Here is an 18,329-nt window from a genome sequence, read left to right on the forward strand (position 1 = left end):
TGGTAGCGACTGGCACCAGGTAAGTTTCCATCCTTAATCGCTCCTGTCCTTGCTTGAGAGTAAAGATGCAAGTGAATACTAAGCAAAAAAGGAAAAGAAGGCAGTGCTCTTGGTAAAAACTAGAAAATTAGAGTTAGAAGTAAATAGAAGTTAAATTGTCCATCCTAGGCTCACCTCCACTGGAGAGCTTAAGGGCTGACTTTGTGTGTGTCTGCGTGTGGGTCTATATACAGACACTCATGATTCATTATGGGTCTAACATTCATAAGCTAGACACGGGATCATTTCTGCTCCTTCCAGAGTTAGAAAATAATTCATAAAGGTGGTCCTAAATTGCTCTGTAATTTCAAATTAGAATTCCTAACACACTTCCTAAGTCCCCTCTGCCACATATAGCAACTGGGTCATCAGATAATTACAAGAGCATAAAGCAGAACAGTGCAAATCCTGTTTCCTCAAACAGCTCTGGGCTCTTGAATCTCATTCCTGGGTCATTAAGGAGGCTCTGTGTCATTGCTCTCAATCAGCGCCTGTCATGGCCCAATCTTGTCCACTCAAGACAAAACACAAACCCCTCCCAAGAAGCACCCCAGTGCTGCTTCTTTCCTCAGCCACCTCAGGTCAGCCTGAAGAAGCCAGGCTGATTGGATGAGCTGAGCTCATCACTCTTCTGGCCTCATATAAAACCAAGACAAACCTGAACTCTTGCCTCCTTGGGGTCAACTGAGAACCAGTCTCTCTGATGGCCATCAAGAGGAGAGAGAATGCCCCAACCCTAATCTACCTTGGAGATGGTGCAAGGAGTGGTTAGAGAGACAGTGGGGGTAATGCGAAGGCATCTGCCTAGCAAGGTAAAAACTGCTTTTTTTGGTGACACCACACAGTGACCAGCAAAGGAAGAACGTGGACAGCAGCTTTGATCGGCATCATTTGCAGAAACGATGTGTAGGGGAGTAGCTTCTGAGGCAAAGTGTAACCCAGCACAAGATGGGATGTTGGGCCAGTAGCAAAGCTGGGCTCCTCACCCCAAGGAAGGCGAGCTGCCCCACAGCAGGTAGAGCTAAGGGCAATGGTCCTCCAGTGATTTCTGAGATTGCCTTTGTACAGGAACCAGGGGAAGCGGTAAACCTCATTATCACATCTTATCCCATTGCCGATGTGCTGGGAGTGGGGAGCAGTGGGGTTAAGAGGTTTGGCAGGACTTGTGGGGAAGGAGAGAGAAGAGAGATTTTATCCCCATCACGATGTTCCTGGTAGACCTGTCATTCAAAGTCACAGTCTGTAGGAATAAATAATGGGGTAGCAGGAAATGGAAGGCAGGCCAAATGCCCTTGAGGGGTTCCCAGAGGGGGAACCTCCAGCAGCCAGGTGCTGCGTGGTGAGCCAGGATTACCGGGGTGCCAGGCAGGCTTACCTAAAGAGGAGGAGAGGAGGGCGGACGAGAGGCACAGAGGGAAGCATGTAGGGATAGAGGGAGGAAGAAGGGGAGGGAAAGCATCTAAGAAGGCCTTTGTCAAGCAGCATCCAGCCTGCCTCTAAGCCTCCATCTGGAGTCCCTGGGATGGCCGAGCTTGTCCTGCTGTCCACACCCTCCTCATTCCCCGAGACTTCCCTGGTCCAACCGCATCTTCCCAGAATATTTCAACTCTCCTCCCACTGCCCCCATCACCCCTGTCATGGATCCTTTATTACCATTAAGAGCCACCACCTACCTGCCATCTCAGACATGATCCAGGGATCCCCAAACCATGTCCCATCTCCAGCCATCTGCTATGCATTCCTCCACCAGCTCTCGGTTGACCTGGGAGGTCAGCTTTTCCCTTTGTAGGACACACATCAGCCTCTGGCCAGGCTCTAAGATCTGCTAACTGTGCCCGGACTTTCTCAGCAGCTCAGTTCCTGCATGGTTTCTGGGGCACAGAGGGTGAGGACCCGCACCCACATCCCCCTGCCGGGTCTTGCCACTTCGAGATCCTGGTGCCTTGTTTGTTCTAGAACAGCATATTCCTGTACCTGCCCTTCCTCTAGAAGTCTCCCCTGGGGACTCTGGCCTCAGCCTTGTTGAGGATACTCCTTAACCCTTGTTACACACACCCCTCCACTGACTACATCACCTCCTATTTGAGATCTGAATGGTTCTCAAGGGAAGATAATAATGTGGACTGGCAAAGGCCAGCAGAGCAGAAACTCACCGGTAAATGCCCAAGGAGAGGCGTGATACTGTCAGAAACATAGAGGATGCTGCCGTCCGTTGTCACCGCGATGATGAAGCCGTCCAGTGCCTGCAGAGAATCCAACAGTGCAAGATTCCTTAGTGATGCCTTTATGGAGAATGTCACCGAAGCAAAGGATCCCGTTATGACATTGACTTTGTTTTGTAGTCCTTAGAATATTTCCATGAATAACCTCACTACCCTTCTCAGCCTTGCACACAGGATGGTTTCATATGCAGAGTTCGTCTAGCCCAGGCAAAGGGCTTGCAAAAGCACTACAGGGCTCCCTGGAAAATTGGACCTCTTGGTATCCTTAAACTCGATTTAGCCATGGAAATTACCTAGGTAATTTAATGATGAGCATCCTGTTGGGCTGAATCAGAAACCTCACATTTACCATTAAAAAGATGTCAGTGATATTCGATGGTTCTTAGCCCCTGACCCCCAATAGTGCTTTGAGTTCAATTTACGAGAAGATATTGGACCTAGCAGGTGCATTAACAACGTCGGTCAGGGTTGACCTCTGCCTACATTCACTGCCACAGGAGGAAGGCCTCCCAACGGAACTGTTTGTAGAGAACATTCACATTACTTCCTGAGTGTCTGCTGTATGTGAGCTCGCTGCTCTAGGTGCTTCTGATGGAAAAGGAAGTAGGCTGTGAACGTTTCCTCACGGACGCTTCTGCTGTTTTGTTTTTAGATTCCTTATTGGATGCTCATGACGTTGTCATAAGACATATGTGAGAGTGGATTTCAAAAATTCAGACTGTGTAATCAGAGAAAGACAATTATCATATGATCGCTCTGATATGAGGAATTTGAGAGGCGGGGGGGGGTTCTGTGGGGGAAGGGAGGGAAAAATAAAACAAGATGGTACTGGGGAGGAAGACAAATCATAAGAGACTCTTAATATCAGGAAACAAACTGAAGGTTCCTTGGGGGGGTGGAGAGGGAGGGACAGGGTGGCTGTGTTATGGATATTGGGGAGGTTATGTGCTACGGTGAGTGTTGTGAAGTGTGTAAGACTGATGTACCCCTGGGGCAAATAATACATTGTATGTTAATAAAAATAATTTTTAAAATCCTTAAAAATTAAAATTAAAATTAAAAAATTCAGACTGTGCCATTCAGCACTGAATGGGGTCATCTTGGCAACGGGCTATACAGGGGCCCAGAATAGATGGAAAAGATTAAAACAAGCCCGTCTCACCAGAAAATGAGTCTCTGAGGGAATAAGATGCTCAGGGGGACAGTTACTGTAAACCTATCACTTTGTACCGACTGTATCTTTGAAATAGGATCTTCCTCAAATATGAGAATTTTTCCACTTTAAGAGAAAAAAAAGTCACACTGAAATATGTGCTTAGAAAGTTCTGGAAACATTTTGTATGTACTCATTAGTTCCTCCCAGGGTGTTACTGGAAGCCTGCCAGGCCAAAGGGGCACTCATTGGTCCAGTTTGGAGGGTGCAACTAGGTGCACTGCAACAGGAAGCGGAAATGGTCCACTAACCACGCATGAAGGGCACCGTGCCAGAACGGGAGGAAGCTCTCTTCACCAGGAAAACGAACACTAGGGTCATTTATTATTTTACACGTACATATTGCAGGATTTAAGACTGAAAAATATATTAGAGCATGTTTCTTAAGTGGACCTCATCCTTTTGGGTTCCGTCAGTAGTTTTCAGCTGGGGCAGTTTTGCCTCCTCTCCTCCCCACCTCTGTTGGGAGACATCTAGGGATGGCAACAGACGTTTTTGGTGGTCACTACTGGGGTGGGTGCTGTTGGCATCCAGTGAGTAGAGGCCAAGGATGCTTTGGAAAGTCCCACAATGCACAGGACACCCCCATAACAAAGAATGACGAGGTCCGAGGTGTTGAGAGGGCCAAGGTTAAGAAATCCCGAATAAGATTTATGGGTCATGGTGAACCCAGAGGTACATCTTGGTTCCTTTTGTTTCTTTTCCTAATAGTTTTTTAGTTCTATTTGTGGCACTCCTAGAGGTGAACTTTAAGACATGGGGGCACTCTCGAGGATGTCGGCTGGAGGCTGGACCTTTTTTGAAAATGCAGGGCAGCGTATTGGGAAAAGAGAAGCAGTTCAAATGATCTTCTTGTGCAGTGGGCCCAAGCCCCTCTTGGACTTGTAAAGCATGTGGGTGTTAAAAAACTGAAGGTATTTATAGATGGGAGGTAACTTTCATCAGATAATTGGGGTCTCCCATGAAATGCACAAGAAGGGTGCTAAGTCACTGCTTGGAGCACACTTGCCAGGGTTCTAGAGGATCCCATCAGCCCCATCTGAGGGACTCAGCAGACTCACTGCAAAGTCTCAAAGTGAAGGTGACTGCAACAGCAGCGTCAGGGATGCCAAAAATGCCACCATGGCCCCTGTTTTATACCTGCCACACACTAGAAGGAAACAAAAACACCCCTTTCTGCCAATCCCTGATTCCTGGTGCTTCCTGTGTTCTCCAGGGACAACCTCTGGGCTAAGAGAAAAGATGGCTGTAGCTTTTCTGAATACAATTCAGAAGAAATGCTACAAACCCAGTAGTGGCCAGCCTGCAAGAGCTGCCCCTTCGTCTGAGTCAATGTATTCAGGAGTTTGTAGCCTCTCTGTCCGCTAACACGGTACCTGCCTGGCTGGTCTGCAGCCAAGGCGCTTTTTTCCTTTCAAACCCCACGACCATGTGTGCATCCTCCCAGAGTCTGGGCTGGGGGCTTTCCGAGAGAAGAGGGAAGGAGGAGGAAGTCACATCAACAGGGCACCGGTGGTTCAGCACCTTGGGGGCTGATGGGTTCGGTCCTGCTTTAAAACGGGAACCTCATGGTTACCAAGGCATGGCATCTGAATTCCTCACAGTCCCTGAAATGGCTCTGGAAAAGGAGAGGTTGTGTGGCTGGAAAGGGACACACACACACACACACACACACACACACACGAGTAAGCATTTGCCTCGTGGCAAATGGTGACAATCTCATCCTGTGGGGGTCCCGTGGGGCCCGGGCCATCCAGAAGATACTCGAAGTACTGTTACTCAGGGCCAGGTCTGTGTCTCCTGAAGAGCAACAGGTCAGAACAGAAGCTTAAAACAGAGATAAATCCAAAGTAGTACTGGGTGCGTTTCCCAGGCTCCTCAAAGCAGCAATTTGCCCAGAAGGCTAATCCCAGAAGGATTAACTTCAGACTTAATTCACTCATCCGGCATGATTCCTTCAGATTCGCTTCAAGGAGTCTATACTGGGAGCCAGGGAACGTGCAGAAGGAATATACATACCAATCTAAAATCTTACTTTTCTAGAAATTCTAGTCTCCTGAATCTCAGTCCTGCCTTTCAGCCCAAATATGTATCCAATTTTAACTTTCTAAAAGTCGTGTTTCCTCAGACACTTTTGATATCTTGAAACTCAGTGGGGGGAAGAAAAAGGAAGGCTGTGCTACAGACTCTTAAAAAGAGGCTGGGTTCTACAGGGTTACGCGTTTTAACTACTGTCCCTAAGAATTAAAAGATAAAACGGTTTATGTAAAGTAGCATAATGATGCATTAATTCAACATTATATTTCACAAGCTGCTCTAAATTTAACATACTTAAAATGCATTGCTTCTGGAGAAAGTTCTGTATTTTCTTTAAATATAGTTCCCATGTAGATTTAAGTATCTTTCATTTTATGCAAATGTTCATTAATGCGCTTATATTTCATAATATTTGGACATCTTCATTCTGGCATTTTCTTACTCCAGTACTTTCTGTTTTCTGCATAGTTAATCTATGTAAATTAAAGTTTACATCAGTCTTATACACGCACCTAAGATGAGATAAAGAAAGAAGCCACTTTCCAAAAATCCTGCCAGGAACCGCTGACATGTAGCCAGCATCTAACTTCCTTTCGCTGAGCTCATTTGTCTCGGTTTCCTCTTCAAGGGCCCAGACCTGCCATGTCTGGAGCCTTCTCTCCCTTCACTGTCATGTCCATGCACTCCCAGCCTAATCCCCAGCTGAGACTTCAGAGCACCCCGCCACAGAGAGACTCATCCTCATCTCTACAGAGGGGTTTCAGCCAAATGTAAACACAGGACACTGAAGAAGGCCACTGGCTCAGTTCAGCCGGATTTCCACAAATACATCCCTGTAGATGGGTGTGGGCACCTAACTTTCTGGAGGAAGAAATGTGAGCATCTTCCTCAGCCCAGAAAGGGCGTGTGCCGAGTGGGAAGGCCCAGGGTCACTTATGGTAGACACCCACATGCTGTGTTGATGTAATGTGTGCTCAAGTTAAAAGCCCAACTTTAAAAGAAGACTTTTGTTTTCAAAATGTGTTCTACTAAGGGAAACGTATAATCATTGCATTCTAAAGAGGAGACTCTGAGCCACAAAGACAGTGCAGAGATGGGCTTTCTCCTCCCTCTTTCCCCTCCTACCTACCTGCACCCTTGTCCCTCCCGGGTCCCCCACTGGGTGTCCTCTGGTTGGGAGACCATGAGCGGGTTCACCCTGCACACACTCACATCCAGTTTTGGGATTCTTGCTTATAGTGCCAAACTCAGTAGCCAAAAAACAAGCAATAGCATGCAGGGCTTCAAGGAGTGTCTGTTTCAAGACCTTTTTCCAGGGTCAAGAACAGTTGTTTGCTTCGGGCTCCGGGTCTTATCGGAACAAGCGGCTACATTTTGATTTGCGACCACTAATTAAGCTAATTGAAAAGCGCATTTCACCTCCAACATCAGCTGGGTGAATTCTTCATTACTGAGGAATGAAGGCTTCCAGTCCTGCTGAATATCACAGATTTCCGTTTGCGCTGAGACTTCTAAAAAAAAAAAAAAAAAAAAAAAAACCATAAATAAATGGTTATGTCCAAGGTATCTTGGAATTAGAATGGACAAATGAAGCACACTTATTTCTATGTAATTTTGTGTAAACCTCTGTGTTGTTTAATTAAAGAAGCCAGGATTAGGAAATAGGTTATCCTGATTTCCAAGGACCAGAACTTTGGATGTAATGCACGTAAAGGCGTCTCTCGATGTTTTCACATCCTTTTAATGAGGCTTCAGGAGAAGAGAACTCCACCCTCTGTGTGGCCAGCAGTCCCTGCTGGTAGCAGGAACACAGTGATCTTGACTGATTTCAGCAGTTGGGAGTTAGACAGTCGCCACCTATCAAGGCAATGAGAACAAAGACTGGGATGGTGGGACACGGTTCTAAGCTACAGCTTCATGGTCAAGGCAAAGCAGAACACTTTAGAGATCTGACATTTTCAAAATTCCAGACACACCTTAGGCTTGTAGTGAATGACTTCCTGCGTCTCTGCAGAATGTCATGTATTTTTCAGCCTTTCCCGATACTGATGTACAATGTGTCAGACAAATACAAGTTACTTAGTTGATTTTAAAGCCAGAATTTATTCTTTTCAAACCTTTTCTGGATGGATCTATCCCTTGCTTGTTTCTGCAACTACCTTGTACTGAAGATGTTATTCGTGTTTGTAAATTCAGTAGTCATTGGGATACAGAGGACATCTTAAGTACTCAAGTTCTTTCACATGTTTGAAAGTGTATTTTTGTTTTATTACTAAAATGTCTCTGATAAGATTATTACAGATAGCTCAAATGCTGTATCAGTCATATTTGTTTTTCCTTCAGTCGATCCTCCAACTTTTTTTTTTTTAAAGATTTTGTTTACTTAATTGATAGAAAGAGAGAGAGAGTACAAGTAGGCAGAGCAACAGACAGAGGGGCAGGCAGAAGGAAAGGAGAAATGGGCTCCCTGATGAGCAGGGAGCCCGATGCAGGGCTTGATCCCAGGACCCTGGGATCACGACTTGATCCGAAGGCAGAGGCTTAACCAACGGGGCCGCCCGGGGCCCGTGATCCTCCATCTTAACCAACATTTTGCTCCGCTTTGTGTGCTGAGAGGTTTCTTTAGAGATTATTTTCTTGGTGCTTCTGGGATCTGAGATGCTTTCTTCCTCCAAGAATTTGAAAGATTTTGAAAGGATGAGCTCTTGCTGCCACGGTGGCCAAAAGCTGCACCAGGTGAAATGCACCCTGGGAAGCAGAGGCAGGGGGCCACATGTAGTACATGCGGTTCTGGACCAGTGTTTGTTCTGGGGTGCCAGCTGGGGCGAGGAAGAGAGCGCGAAACTCTCATTTCCTCACATGGTTGCCATAGTTTGACCACTTAGAAAAGAGATCTACCAAGGCCACGGGAATAAACTAATGCCATAAGTGTTCTTTCCCCATTTCCCAGCACATAAACTCATCTGTAACATTCTTTTGACCATTAGGATCAAGCTGTAGATTAACAGTCCAGGAGAAGGGTCTTCTCAGCCACCCAAAGTTGATTCAGATAGGGGTCCATTCAACTTAATGGGAAAGGAAAATGAAAGGCCCTTTTCTGTAAGTAACTTTTAGATCATTTAGTATGGCTTAGATTCATTCTAAACACAAGCCTAATAATATAGAGAGCAGCCATTTCATTCACTTTGTATTTCAACAATTTGACTGTAGTTCTTGGAAGTTAAGGTTCACTTTACAGCATAAAAAAAAAAATATATATATATATATATACACACACACACATATATATATATATACACATATATATACACACACATATGTATATTTTAAAGATTTTATTTATTTGACAGAGAGAGAGATCACAAGTAGGCAGAGAGGCAGGCAGAGAGGGGGGAAGCAGGCTCCCTGCTCAGCAGAGACCCGATGTGGGGCTTGATCCCAGGACCCTGAGATCATGACCTGGGCCAAAGGCAGAGGCTTAACCACTGAGCCACCCAGGCACCCTGTATGTATGTATGTAGATATATATATAGATATATATACCTATCTATCTATATATATGTAAATATGGTAATATATATATATATATCAATAGTAAAATGTCTTAAGGCAAGTAAAAAAGTGTTAAACTGGGAAATGAAGCTTAGCGTTATAATCACATCTCCACTGGCATTTAGCTAGCTACAGGTGACAGGGCAGGGTCAGCAAAGAGGTGTGGTGATGGCAGTTTCTAAATAACAAGGGAAGCAAAGCCACCTAGAAGCATATATATATATGTATTTTTTTGGGGGGGGTGAAGAAAGACATTACAATTAACAGCTGAACCCCCAAATTCTATGGTAGTGTAGATTGCAGTTGGGCCCTAGAGTGCTCACCTCCCAATTCGTGGTAGGTGTGAACGAGGAGCTGTATGCTTTGGGGTTATGTGTAGGCAAAGAAAAGTCTGCGAAATGGGGCAGAAACTCACTACTAAGCTGGGTTAACATGACCCTGTCCACCAGAGAGGCCTTCCTCTTTGTGTTGCAGCTTCCCCACTCGCCCGCAGCCCCTATGCACTAAGGCAGACACATTGAAGGGGCCTGAAGAAGGAATATGATTTGATGTTGGAAGAAAATCACACTAAATCAGCTTGAGATTCACGCAAGAAGAAGAAAACATGCAGGTTAGCCTGGTCCTGTAGAAGTAACATGGAGTTCGATGTGGGTAAGAACGTGCAATACACCCTGCGATTTACATAATGTAGGGAACAGCCTGTAAAACAGGCACTGATGGCTCAAAATCGATCTCCAGAGAAGCGTGGCCAGGTTCTTGCTTTGATTTGGATTCCTTCAAAAAGAATATGTATCCATTCCAGGATCAAGATTTGGCTTTCAAGCTGAGAAAATGGGGATGCTTGAACAATTAGGGAGGAAAAAGTCATCATGAAGAATTATAATGACTACCTAGATTTAATCAATTTCCTTACTTATCATGTGGTCTTCCTGTATCATGAAAGCAGAAAGCATGTCTAAATCCACAGTTCCTAACCCTGGCTGCACACTCCAATCACCTGGGGAGCTTTAAAAATACAGATGCTGGGGCGCCTGGGTGGCTCAGCGGGTTAAAGCCTCTGCCTTCGGCTCTGGTCATGATCCCAGGGTCCTGGGATCGAGCCCCGAATTGGGCTCGCTGCTCAGCAAGGAGCCTGCTCCCCACCCCCCACCCCCCGCCACTGCCTGTCTCTCTGTCTACTTGTGATCTCTGTCAAATAAATAAATAAATAAAAATAAAAATATGGGTGCTTCTGACTCACCCAGTAGTGTGCTGGTAAAAGGCTCTCCCTCCCTACAAAAGAAAAAAAAAAAGAAAAGAAAAGAAAAAGCAAAGCCCTGTTTTATAGTGCTTCCCATTTCGGTAATGTAAATTTCGAGCTGTCAACTGGCTTGCAAAACTCCTGAAAATGTAACAGTCATCTTTTGCAAAGTTAGGGTGAGCCAGCTCCAACTCACCACTGGGGTTCCACCCCTTGACATTCTGATTTATTGGTCTCTCAGGTGTGACCCAGTGACATGTATTTCAAAAACTCCTCAGGTGATTCTAATGGGTGTCCAAGGTTGAGAACCAGTTAGCTACATGGCAACACTAATGGGCAGCTAGAGCACAGTTATGATACAAATATCCCCCAAAGCTCCATGAATTATGTATGCCTTGTGGAAAAACAGTATGGTGTAGTATTAAAAACTTGGCATCTGGAGGCAGGCCGCCTTGTATAGATTCCTCACCACACTGGCTGTTCAAACTTGGGTGAGTGGCCTAACATCTCTGTGCCTTGGTTGTCTCACTTGTGAAATAATATTAACTCAGGCGAGCTGCTGTGAAGCTCACATGTGTTCCTATACAAGAATCCTTAGAACAATGCCTGCCTGGCTCACAGGGAGCCCTGAATAAATGCTGACCATGACGTTCTCTGCTCTACTGTGGATGCTTGTGGAGTTCACGTCCATTTGGGTTATAACTGAGGTTACTGTTTGTTTTTATTTTTGATTCAATCCAAATTTTGGTCTAACCGCTGTATTTCTCCATAAAATCTTTGATGAATTTTCTGCTTTCTTTGGAACGTAAAATCACAGAGGATGAGTGAGATCCACAGGTGATCAGGGTTGCCTTTGAGGGGGGCTGTGCAAAGTAGGCCTTAGTCGTATAAAAAAGGTGAAGTAGAGATGGACGCTCCTGGTGTTAGGGGGCCGCATTTCTGCTGACTGATTCTTTCCAGGTCCCAATTTGACAGTTCTGTAATTCTGCAGCGGACAGAGCCCAGCATAAATGTCACACTGATGAACTTGATCCCAGCTGTCCTATTTAACAGCTGTCCTGCTTCTCAGTGGCACTGACCTAGTTTGAGTAATTTGTGCAAAATATCTTAGTAATCGAACCAGCCTGCTATTTCACTTAGCCAAATCATCATTTAGGAAACATAACCATTCTGATTAAATTATTGGGGCAATCGAATACTGCTGTAACACTTTATTCCAATCCACCTTGATTATTCTTCCCTGACTTTTAACAAAAGCAATTAACATATTCTTTACACTCCCCTGGGCAGCTTTGGAAGAAAAAAGGAGGATATATCATTACTGTCATCTTTTTAATAGGTATATACAATTATTAAAGAATCAATAAAAGAATAGAAAGTATAATGAAACTTTCTAATGTCCTAGCTGTGCCCTCTTCCATGAAATCATCTTGTCTAGGAAAATGTTCTGTGAAAGAGAAGCATCACTGTAAGTACAGAAGAATCATAATTATCTCCTCAATAACCTGACATTTCTGACTTTATTATGTTTGGTGTCGTGGTTGAGGAAAAAAAAAGAGAACTCTACTCTTCTTGCTTGTGATTATCTACTGAACCCTCTTAACCCCTCTCCAATTTATTTATTTATTTATTTATTTATGGTACCATCCACAGGTGAGCAGCAGGGTAGGGTGATCAGTGATAAGAGGTAAAAGGATTTAAAGGAAAAACGTAAAAGGGAGAGAGGGTGATTTGAGAAAGACTTAAGTTCAAGGATAGAGTCAAGTGGTAACTTCATATTATGGAATACTATATACCAATGAAAATGAACCAGCCACAACAATGGAAGAACAGATTAACCACATAAACATGGTGTTTATAATCTATGATTCCATCTGAATAAGGTCCCAATAGCCAAACTCTAGTATTAGAAGTCAAAATAGAGATTACTTCTGGGGAAAGCCGAGGTAATAGGAAGGAAGGGGCATCTACTGGAGAAGCTTGTGAGCTTCTTCTTCTACTTACTGAGCCTGGTGTTGGGTTCCTAGCTGTGTTTACTAATATACAGTGTGATAAGTAATTCGACTGTACAGTTATGTGTATATTTTCTGTAAGTATTAAAAAGCTTTTAAAAAGAAAGGAATGCTGGGATAATTGAATATCAATATGCAAAAAGATGAATTTCAACTCCCTGTCTTATGCCTTGTACAAAAAATAACTCAAAATGGATCAAATACCTAAATGCTTACCCTGTAGCTTATATGCTTGATACTTAATCTATGGCTTAAAACTAAAAAAACTCTTAGAAGAAAACATAGGTGATGCAGACATTCATATGCTTAGATTAGACAATGGTTTCTTAGATAAGATACCCAAGACACACATAAGCAAGCACAACAAGAAAAGATAACTGGGCTTCAAACTTGGAAACGTTTGTGTGTCAAAGGACATCAGTAAAAAAGTGAAAGGCAACCCAGAGACTGGGGAGACACATTTGCAAATTCTATATCTGATAAGGGTCTAGTATCCAGAATATATGAAGAACTCTTACAACTCAGCAACAAAAAGATAGATAATCCAATTAAACCTTGGACAAAGGATTGGAATAGACATTTCTCTAAAGAAGATATATGAATGGCCAGTAAGTTCATGAAATGTTCAACACTATTAATCTTTAGGGAAATGCAAATCAAAACCATAATGAGATAATTGCTTCCTACTCCTTAGGAAGGCTATAATAAACACCACACACACACATATCAGACAATAACAAGCGTTGGTGAGGATGTGGAGAAATTGAAACCCTTATACATGGCTTCTGGGAGTATAAAATTGTCCAGCTGCTACAGAAACCAGTTTGCAGTTCCTCAAAAAGTTGAACTTGAGTTACCACTGGACTGAGCAATTCTAATCCTAGATATAAGTCCAAGAGAACTGAAAATATATAACCATGCAAAGAACCATACATGAAGCATTATTCATACTGGTTAAAGAGTGGAAACAACCCAAAAGCCATCAACTGATCCGTGGCTAAGCAGAATGCGGTATATCCATACAATAGATATTATTGGCCATAATGTGGAGTAAAACACATGTGCTTGCTGAAATATGAATGCTAAGTGAAAGAAGCCAGAAACCAAGGACCTCATATTGGGTGGTTCCATTTGTATGAAATGCCTAGACCAGGCAAATCTAGAAGGAGCGAAAGTAATTGAGTGATTGTCAGGATTTGGAGGGAGGGGAAATGGGCAGTGACCACTTTATGGGATGAGAAAATTAGTATTAACAGTGGCACAGCCTTTTGGATACATTTAAAACCATTGAATTATAAATTTTAAAATGGCGAATTTTATGGCATGTGAATTATCTCTCAATAAAAAAATGGATTTAAAGTAAGTAAATTCCTGATTTTCAGTGTATTTTCCCCACGGCATAGCTCAGAAGGCCAAAGAGTTCAAGGGCCATGGCAGGGGAGGGTTGGAGAAACCAGTCCACTTTGGTGGAAGAATTCATTTGGAAAATGAATTCTTGGGCATTGCATCTCTTCCAAGCTGAATAAAAAATGCTTGCTGCAGACATTTTTAATCAAGACACTCCCACGGTTAATGTCACTCCACTTAGGCTGGGTGTTACCTGTGAGGCTGCTTTGGATTCTCTCCTCTGGCTAATAAAGCAGTTTGGGCGGAGAGTGTCCTTTCCCAAACCTGCTGGAGGTGGGATATTAAAGAGGGTTGAGTGCCTTTGCAAGAGGAAGCCTGTGACTGATGAGATTGGGCTTTGCTGGAAAGCGAGAACCAAGCAGAAGACCAGCTTGATGCAGGCATCACCAAAAAAGGGCAGGAATGGAATAAAAATGGAGAAAAACGTAACCTTTACCATTGTGTTTCTGCAAAAATCCAATGACCTTTTCCAGCACGGTGGTTTTGTCCATTTTCCGCGTGTTGCCAGGGAGCATGGAGCTAAGTTCTTTGATGAGAACATTGAACTGGTCCCGACGCTTCTTCTCAGACTTGTTTCGAGAAGCTCTGTAAACACAGAACACACAGGTTACTGGAACATTCCACTCCATAAAGGCTTTATTATGAAACGGAGGTACTTTCCATCAGAGTGTATTCTGTTGTGATCATCTTATCAGACCCCTTTCAGGGAAAGTAATGTTCGCCACATTTCGGAGTTGGGTAACGGGGACAAAAAAATGTTTTGCCAGACTCTTGGCCACAAAGACAGACAGTGTTAATAAGCAAGTTCTGACTCAGATGCAAAACTCTTGCACAGATTAGCTCTGCTGCCAGATGCTGCTTGCTCTGACTTCATGGGGCTTTAAACTTCAGAGAGCAAATGATAGGCTGTGTACACGGCTGCAGCCCACAGGGTTTGCTCTGAAAGCCCTTCCCTAGGCTCTAACCCTGTCTCCTCTACCCCAGAGCATGCAGCCCTCAGCATCAAGTTACAAGGGTAAGCCAGGTGCCCTGAGTGTCTGGCGGAGAGCCGTGCCACACAGGGCATATGTCCTGGCCTCTGCCCCAGAGCTCATCATCCCGTGGGGAGACAAGGCACATCCCACACGAAAACGACTGCAAAACCGTGTTCGACCTGGGGCCAACGTATGACAGAGGGCGCGTATGGCTGTCAAGCTGCTAAGCAGATGAACCCTTGACAAGATGACACAGAGGAGCCTTACATGCATAATACTTAAGAAGCCAATCTGAAAAGGCTGCATTCTGCACAGGTTCCAACTATATGACATTCTGGAAAAGGCAAAACTATGGAGACAGTGAAAAGATCAGTGGCTGCCAGGGACTGAGCTGGGGATGGATAAATAGGTGGGGTACAGAGGGTTTTTAGGGCAGTGAAATGCCTTGTATGATATGATCATGGTGGACCCACATCATCTTACATTTGGCCAAACTCACACAATGTCCAACACCAAGAGCGGGTGCTGATGTCAAGTGTGGACTCTGGGGGGTAATGATGTGTCAGCGTGGGTTCATCCACTGTATCCACTGGGGGCTGTTGGTAACGGGGAGGCTGTCCGTACACAGGGACAGGGGATTTATGGGAACGCTCTGTACCTTCTGCTCGGTTTTTCTGTGAACTTACACTTACTCTAAAAAGAACAAAGTCTATTTTAAAAACGACACACTACACCGCACATCTACACAGAGATCAAAGTAGAGCCACTTGGCTTGAGGGGAGGGGACCTCTGAGCAAGCTTGAAGTCCGCAGGAACTGCAACAGGAAAACACAGCTCTATGGGCCGTTCTATAGCTGGATAGTCAAACAAGGAGCATGTGTTGCAGGAAGCCTGCCCTTGCCCTGGGAAGCAGCACCACTCTAGAGGTCTTGATCTTTAACGACATACCACAGACCCAGGGGCTGGCTCTCCACCCCCTGGGACTAACCCCTCATCAACAGTCACTTTAACCGAAGGTAATCGAGAGGGGACCCACCTTCCTCATTTCATCCAGGATGGACTTGTTCCACAGTCAGCTCACTGGGAGGGCAGGGCCTCAGCTGCGGGGCCCATTGAACTGGTCTACCCGCTGCTCTCAGCACCCTGGGGCCTGGCATCAAGGGGCCCAGGGCAGCTGATCACTTATCAGGAGGCTACTGGCCAACGTACAGTCAAGACAGGGTGCTGGTGGCTTGTGACAGTTCAGCAAATTCCCATCAGAGGGCTGCACCTCCCTTGGGGTCGGTATCCATACTGACAGGTATCAGTGTCAATAAAGATTCCGGTTCCCCCCAAACAGCTCCGCAAATATAGGGACACAGGGCAAATATCCTCTTCTCAGATGTCACAGGTCCATAACCACCCTGCTTGTCTCTACTAAGGACACACGACCTGCCTTTAATTCAACACGCCTGTTGGCAAGCTGTCCTTTGTGATTATATCTTGGTTGGGGTTCTTTCCTGATAATACCTGAGGCAATTCTTCAAACCTTACCTTAAGCCTGTGATCACCACCCATATAACCATCTCCTCTTCCTGACTTTTCCCTCATTCCCAACCTTCTTGGATTTGGGGGAGGACCTGACACCCTTAAGGGATTCCTACAGAGGCCTCATTCCTAGACAGGTAATCACCCTCATATATGTTTTCTCAGAGTCACAGACTGAATGCAGGTGTCCAAGGAACACACTATGGTGGCTTTTGCGAGTCTAGGGTAAAAAGCATCATGTTCAAACACACAGGAGAGAAGAAAGGAACCTTTTAACTTTCCGAGTGACTGTCTATGCATTATAAATAATTTTTTGGCCTGGATTTGAAAGAATGACATGAGCCTTCTTAGCCAAAAAAAGCTCTGCTCCTGTCCTAGTTTGCCCATTATAAATTATTTGTGAGCCGATAACACCCAGCTCGTTATTACTCTGTTCTCTTCTTCAGTGGATATAATGACAACCAACGTGGCCTGGCAGAGAATACGATGAAGGCTTATATCATTTGTGACAGAAACACAAGCTTGCTTCCGTCAGCCTCCGCCTGAGACACACTATGGTGCCCGCTGGAAATCGGTCACTGTCAGCTGATCTGTGGCTCTGAGGCAAGAGAAAGAAAATGAGCCTCGAATGACCTTATTTCCGATAAGGAGGTCGTCTAGGCAGGCCCCGAGACACCACCCAGAAAGCACTGGGACAACCAGCTGAAAGACCCTTCATCAGCCTCTGGCTTTTATTTTTCCTTCACGTCATTATTTACATTCAGTAAAATTCAGCCATTTGAAGTGTACGGTTCGATGAATTTTGGTAATTGTGTAACCACCACCCAAACTCAGAGACCGAACCGTTCCCTCGTCCTGAAAGGTATTCTCCTGCGTCTCTGTGGTTGATCTCCCCTTGATGACAGCCACAGGAAACCAGGGATCTGCTGTCATTTAGTTTTGCCATTTTTAGAATTTCATGTAAATAGAATCAGACAGCATATAGTCTTGAATGTGCAGTTAGCATTAGGTTTTTGAGATTCGTCTGCGTTGTCGCATACATGAATATTCCTTTTGACGGCCGAGTAGTATTCCATGGGGTGGTTTCCAGGTCAGGGGGATGGAGAATAATGCTGATCGGAGTATTGACGTCCATGTCTCTACATAGACACGGGCACACATATCTCTTGGGTAAATACATAGGTGTGAAATTGCTGAGTCATAGTCTTAGTGTACGTTCCCTGTGATTAGACCCCGCCATGCGGTTATGCCGAGTGACTGGACTGTGTCTGCCCGTCCACCAGCAACCTAGGAGGCTTGTGCTCCTCCACAGACTTGTCAACATGTGGTATTGTCAGTCTCTTCGCACCTCGGGCACTGTGATGTTTCCTCATTGTAGTTTTCATTTGCGTTTTTCTGATTTAGTTTGCATTTTCTGATGACTAGGGACACCGGACAGCCCTTCACATGCTTCATGTTGTTTCATATCTGTTCTTTGGTGAAATGTCCGCTCAAATCTTCAATGGGGTTGTTTGTCTTATTGAACTGAAGAGAGGAAGGAGGGAGAGAAAGAAAGGAGGGATGGAAGGGAAGAGACGTATGTGTGTGCATGCGCATATGTGTGGGTGTGTTAAATACACGTCTATACCAGACTGACCCTTTGGTTTTGAATGCAGGGCTCAAAAAACCCCAGGTGATCTTTTCTAGGGTCCCCAAGGGACAATGGTTCCATCGATAACATTCGTCGGGCACTTACTATGTAACGGGCACTATTTTAAATGCTTTACTTCTATTAATTACTTTCATCCTCACAATGGCCCTTGAAGATAGATGCTCTAATTCCCAGTCCACAGATGAAACAGGTGAGGCACTGAGATGTTGTGTGACTCACTGAAGTCACATGACCAGGAAGTGGTGGAGCTGGCTGGCCTGTGCGCCCTCCCTGTGAAGCAATGCACTCCCCTGTCTCCACCAGCTCCCTCCAGAACCATCGCGAAGCTATCTGTTACGGAGCCATGCACCAGTGCTCTGGGAGCACAGAACTAAGAATGACAAATTCTGGCTGTTTGAGGTTATAGCTTAGAAGCTAAACATCTTCTGCAGAAAAATGGCATTGCATGCTAATGG

General features: G+C 44.8%; 1 protein-coding gene across 7 annotated transcripts in view; it reads right to left on the reverse strand.

The window, feature by feature from the left end:
- The window catches only part of NPAS2 (neuronal PAS domain protein 2), a 156,630-nt gene that overhangs the window by 49,827 nt on the left and 88,474 nt on the right, over window positions 1–18,329 (reverse strand). For all 7 annotated transcript variants that reach the window (XM_045981207.1, XM_045981205.1, XM_045981204.1 and 4 more), the window contains exons 3-5: window positions 14,159–14,307; window positions 6,931–7,022; window positions 2,193–2,282 (exon numbers count right to left, since the gene is read on the reverse strand). In XM_045981207.1, the coding sequence (XP_045837163.1) occupies window positions 2,193–2,282; window positions 6,931–7,022; window positions 14,159–14,307 (331 nt within the window). The remainder of the gene's footprint in view (window positions 1–2,192; window positions 2,283–6,930; window positions 7,023–14,158; window positions 14,308–18,329) is intronic.

The sequence above is a fragment of the Meles meles genome, chromosome 16 (genome assembly GCF_922984935.1).
Source record: "Meles meles chromosome 16, mMelMel3.1 paternal haplotype, whole genome shotgun sequence".
NCBI classification, from domain to species: Eukaryota; Metazoa; Chordata; class Mammalia; order Carnivora; family Mustelidae; genus Meles; species Meles meles.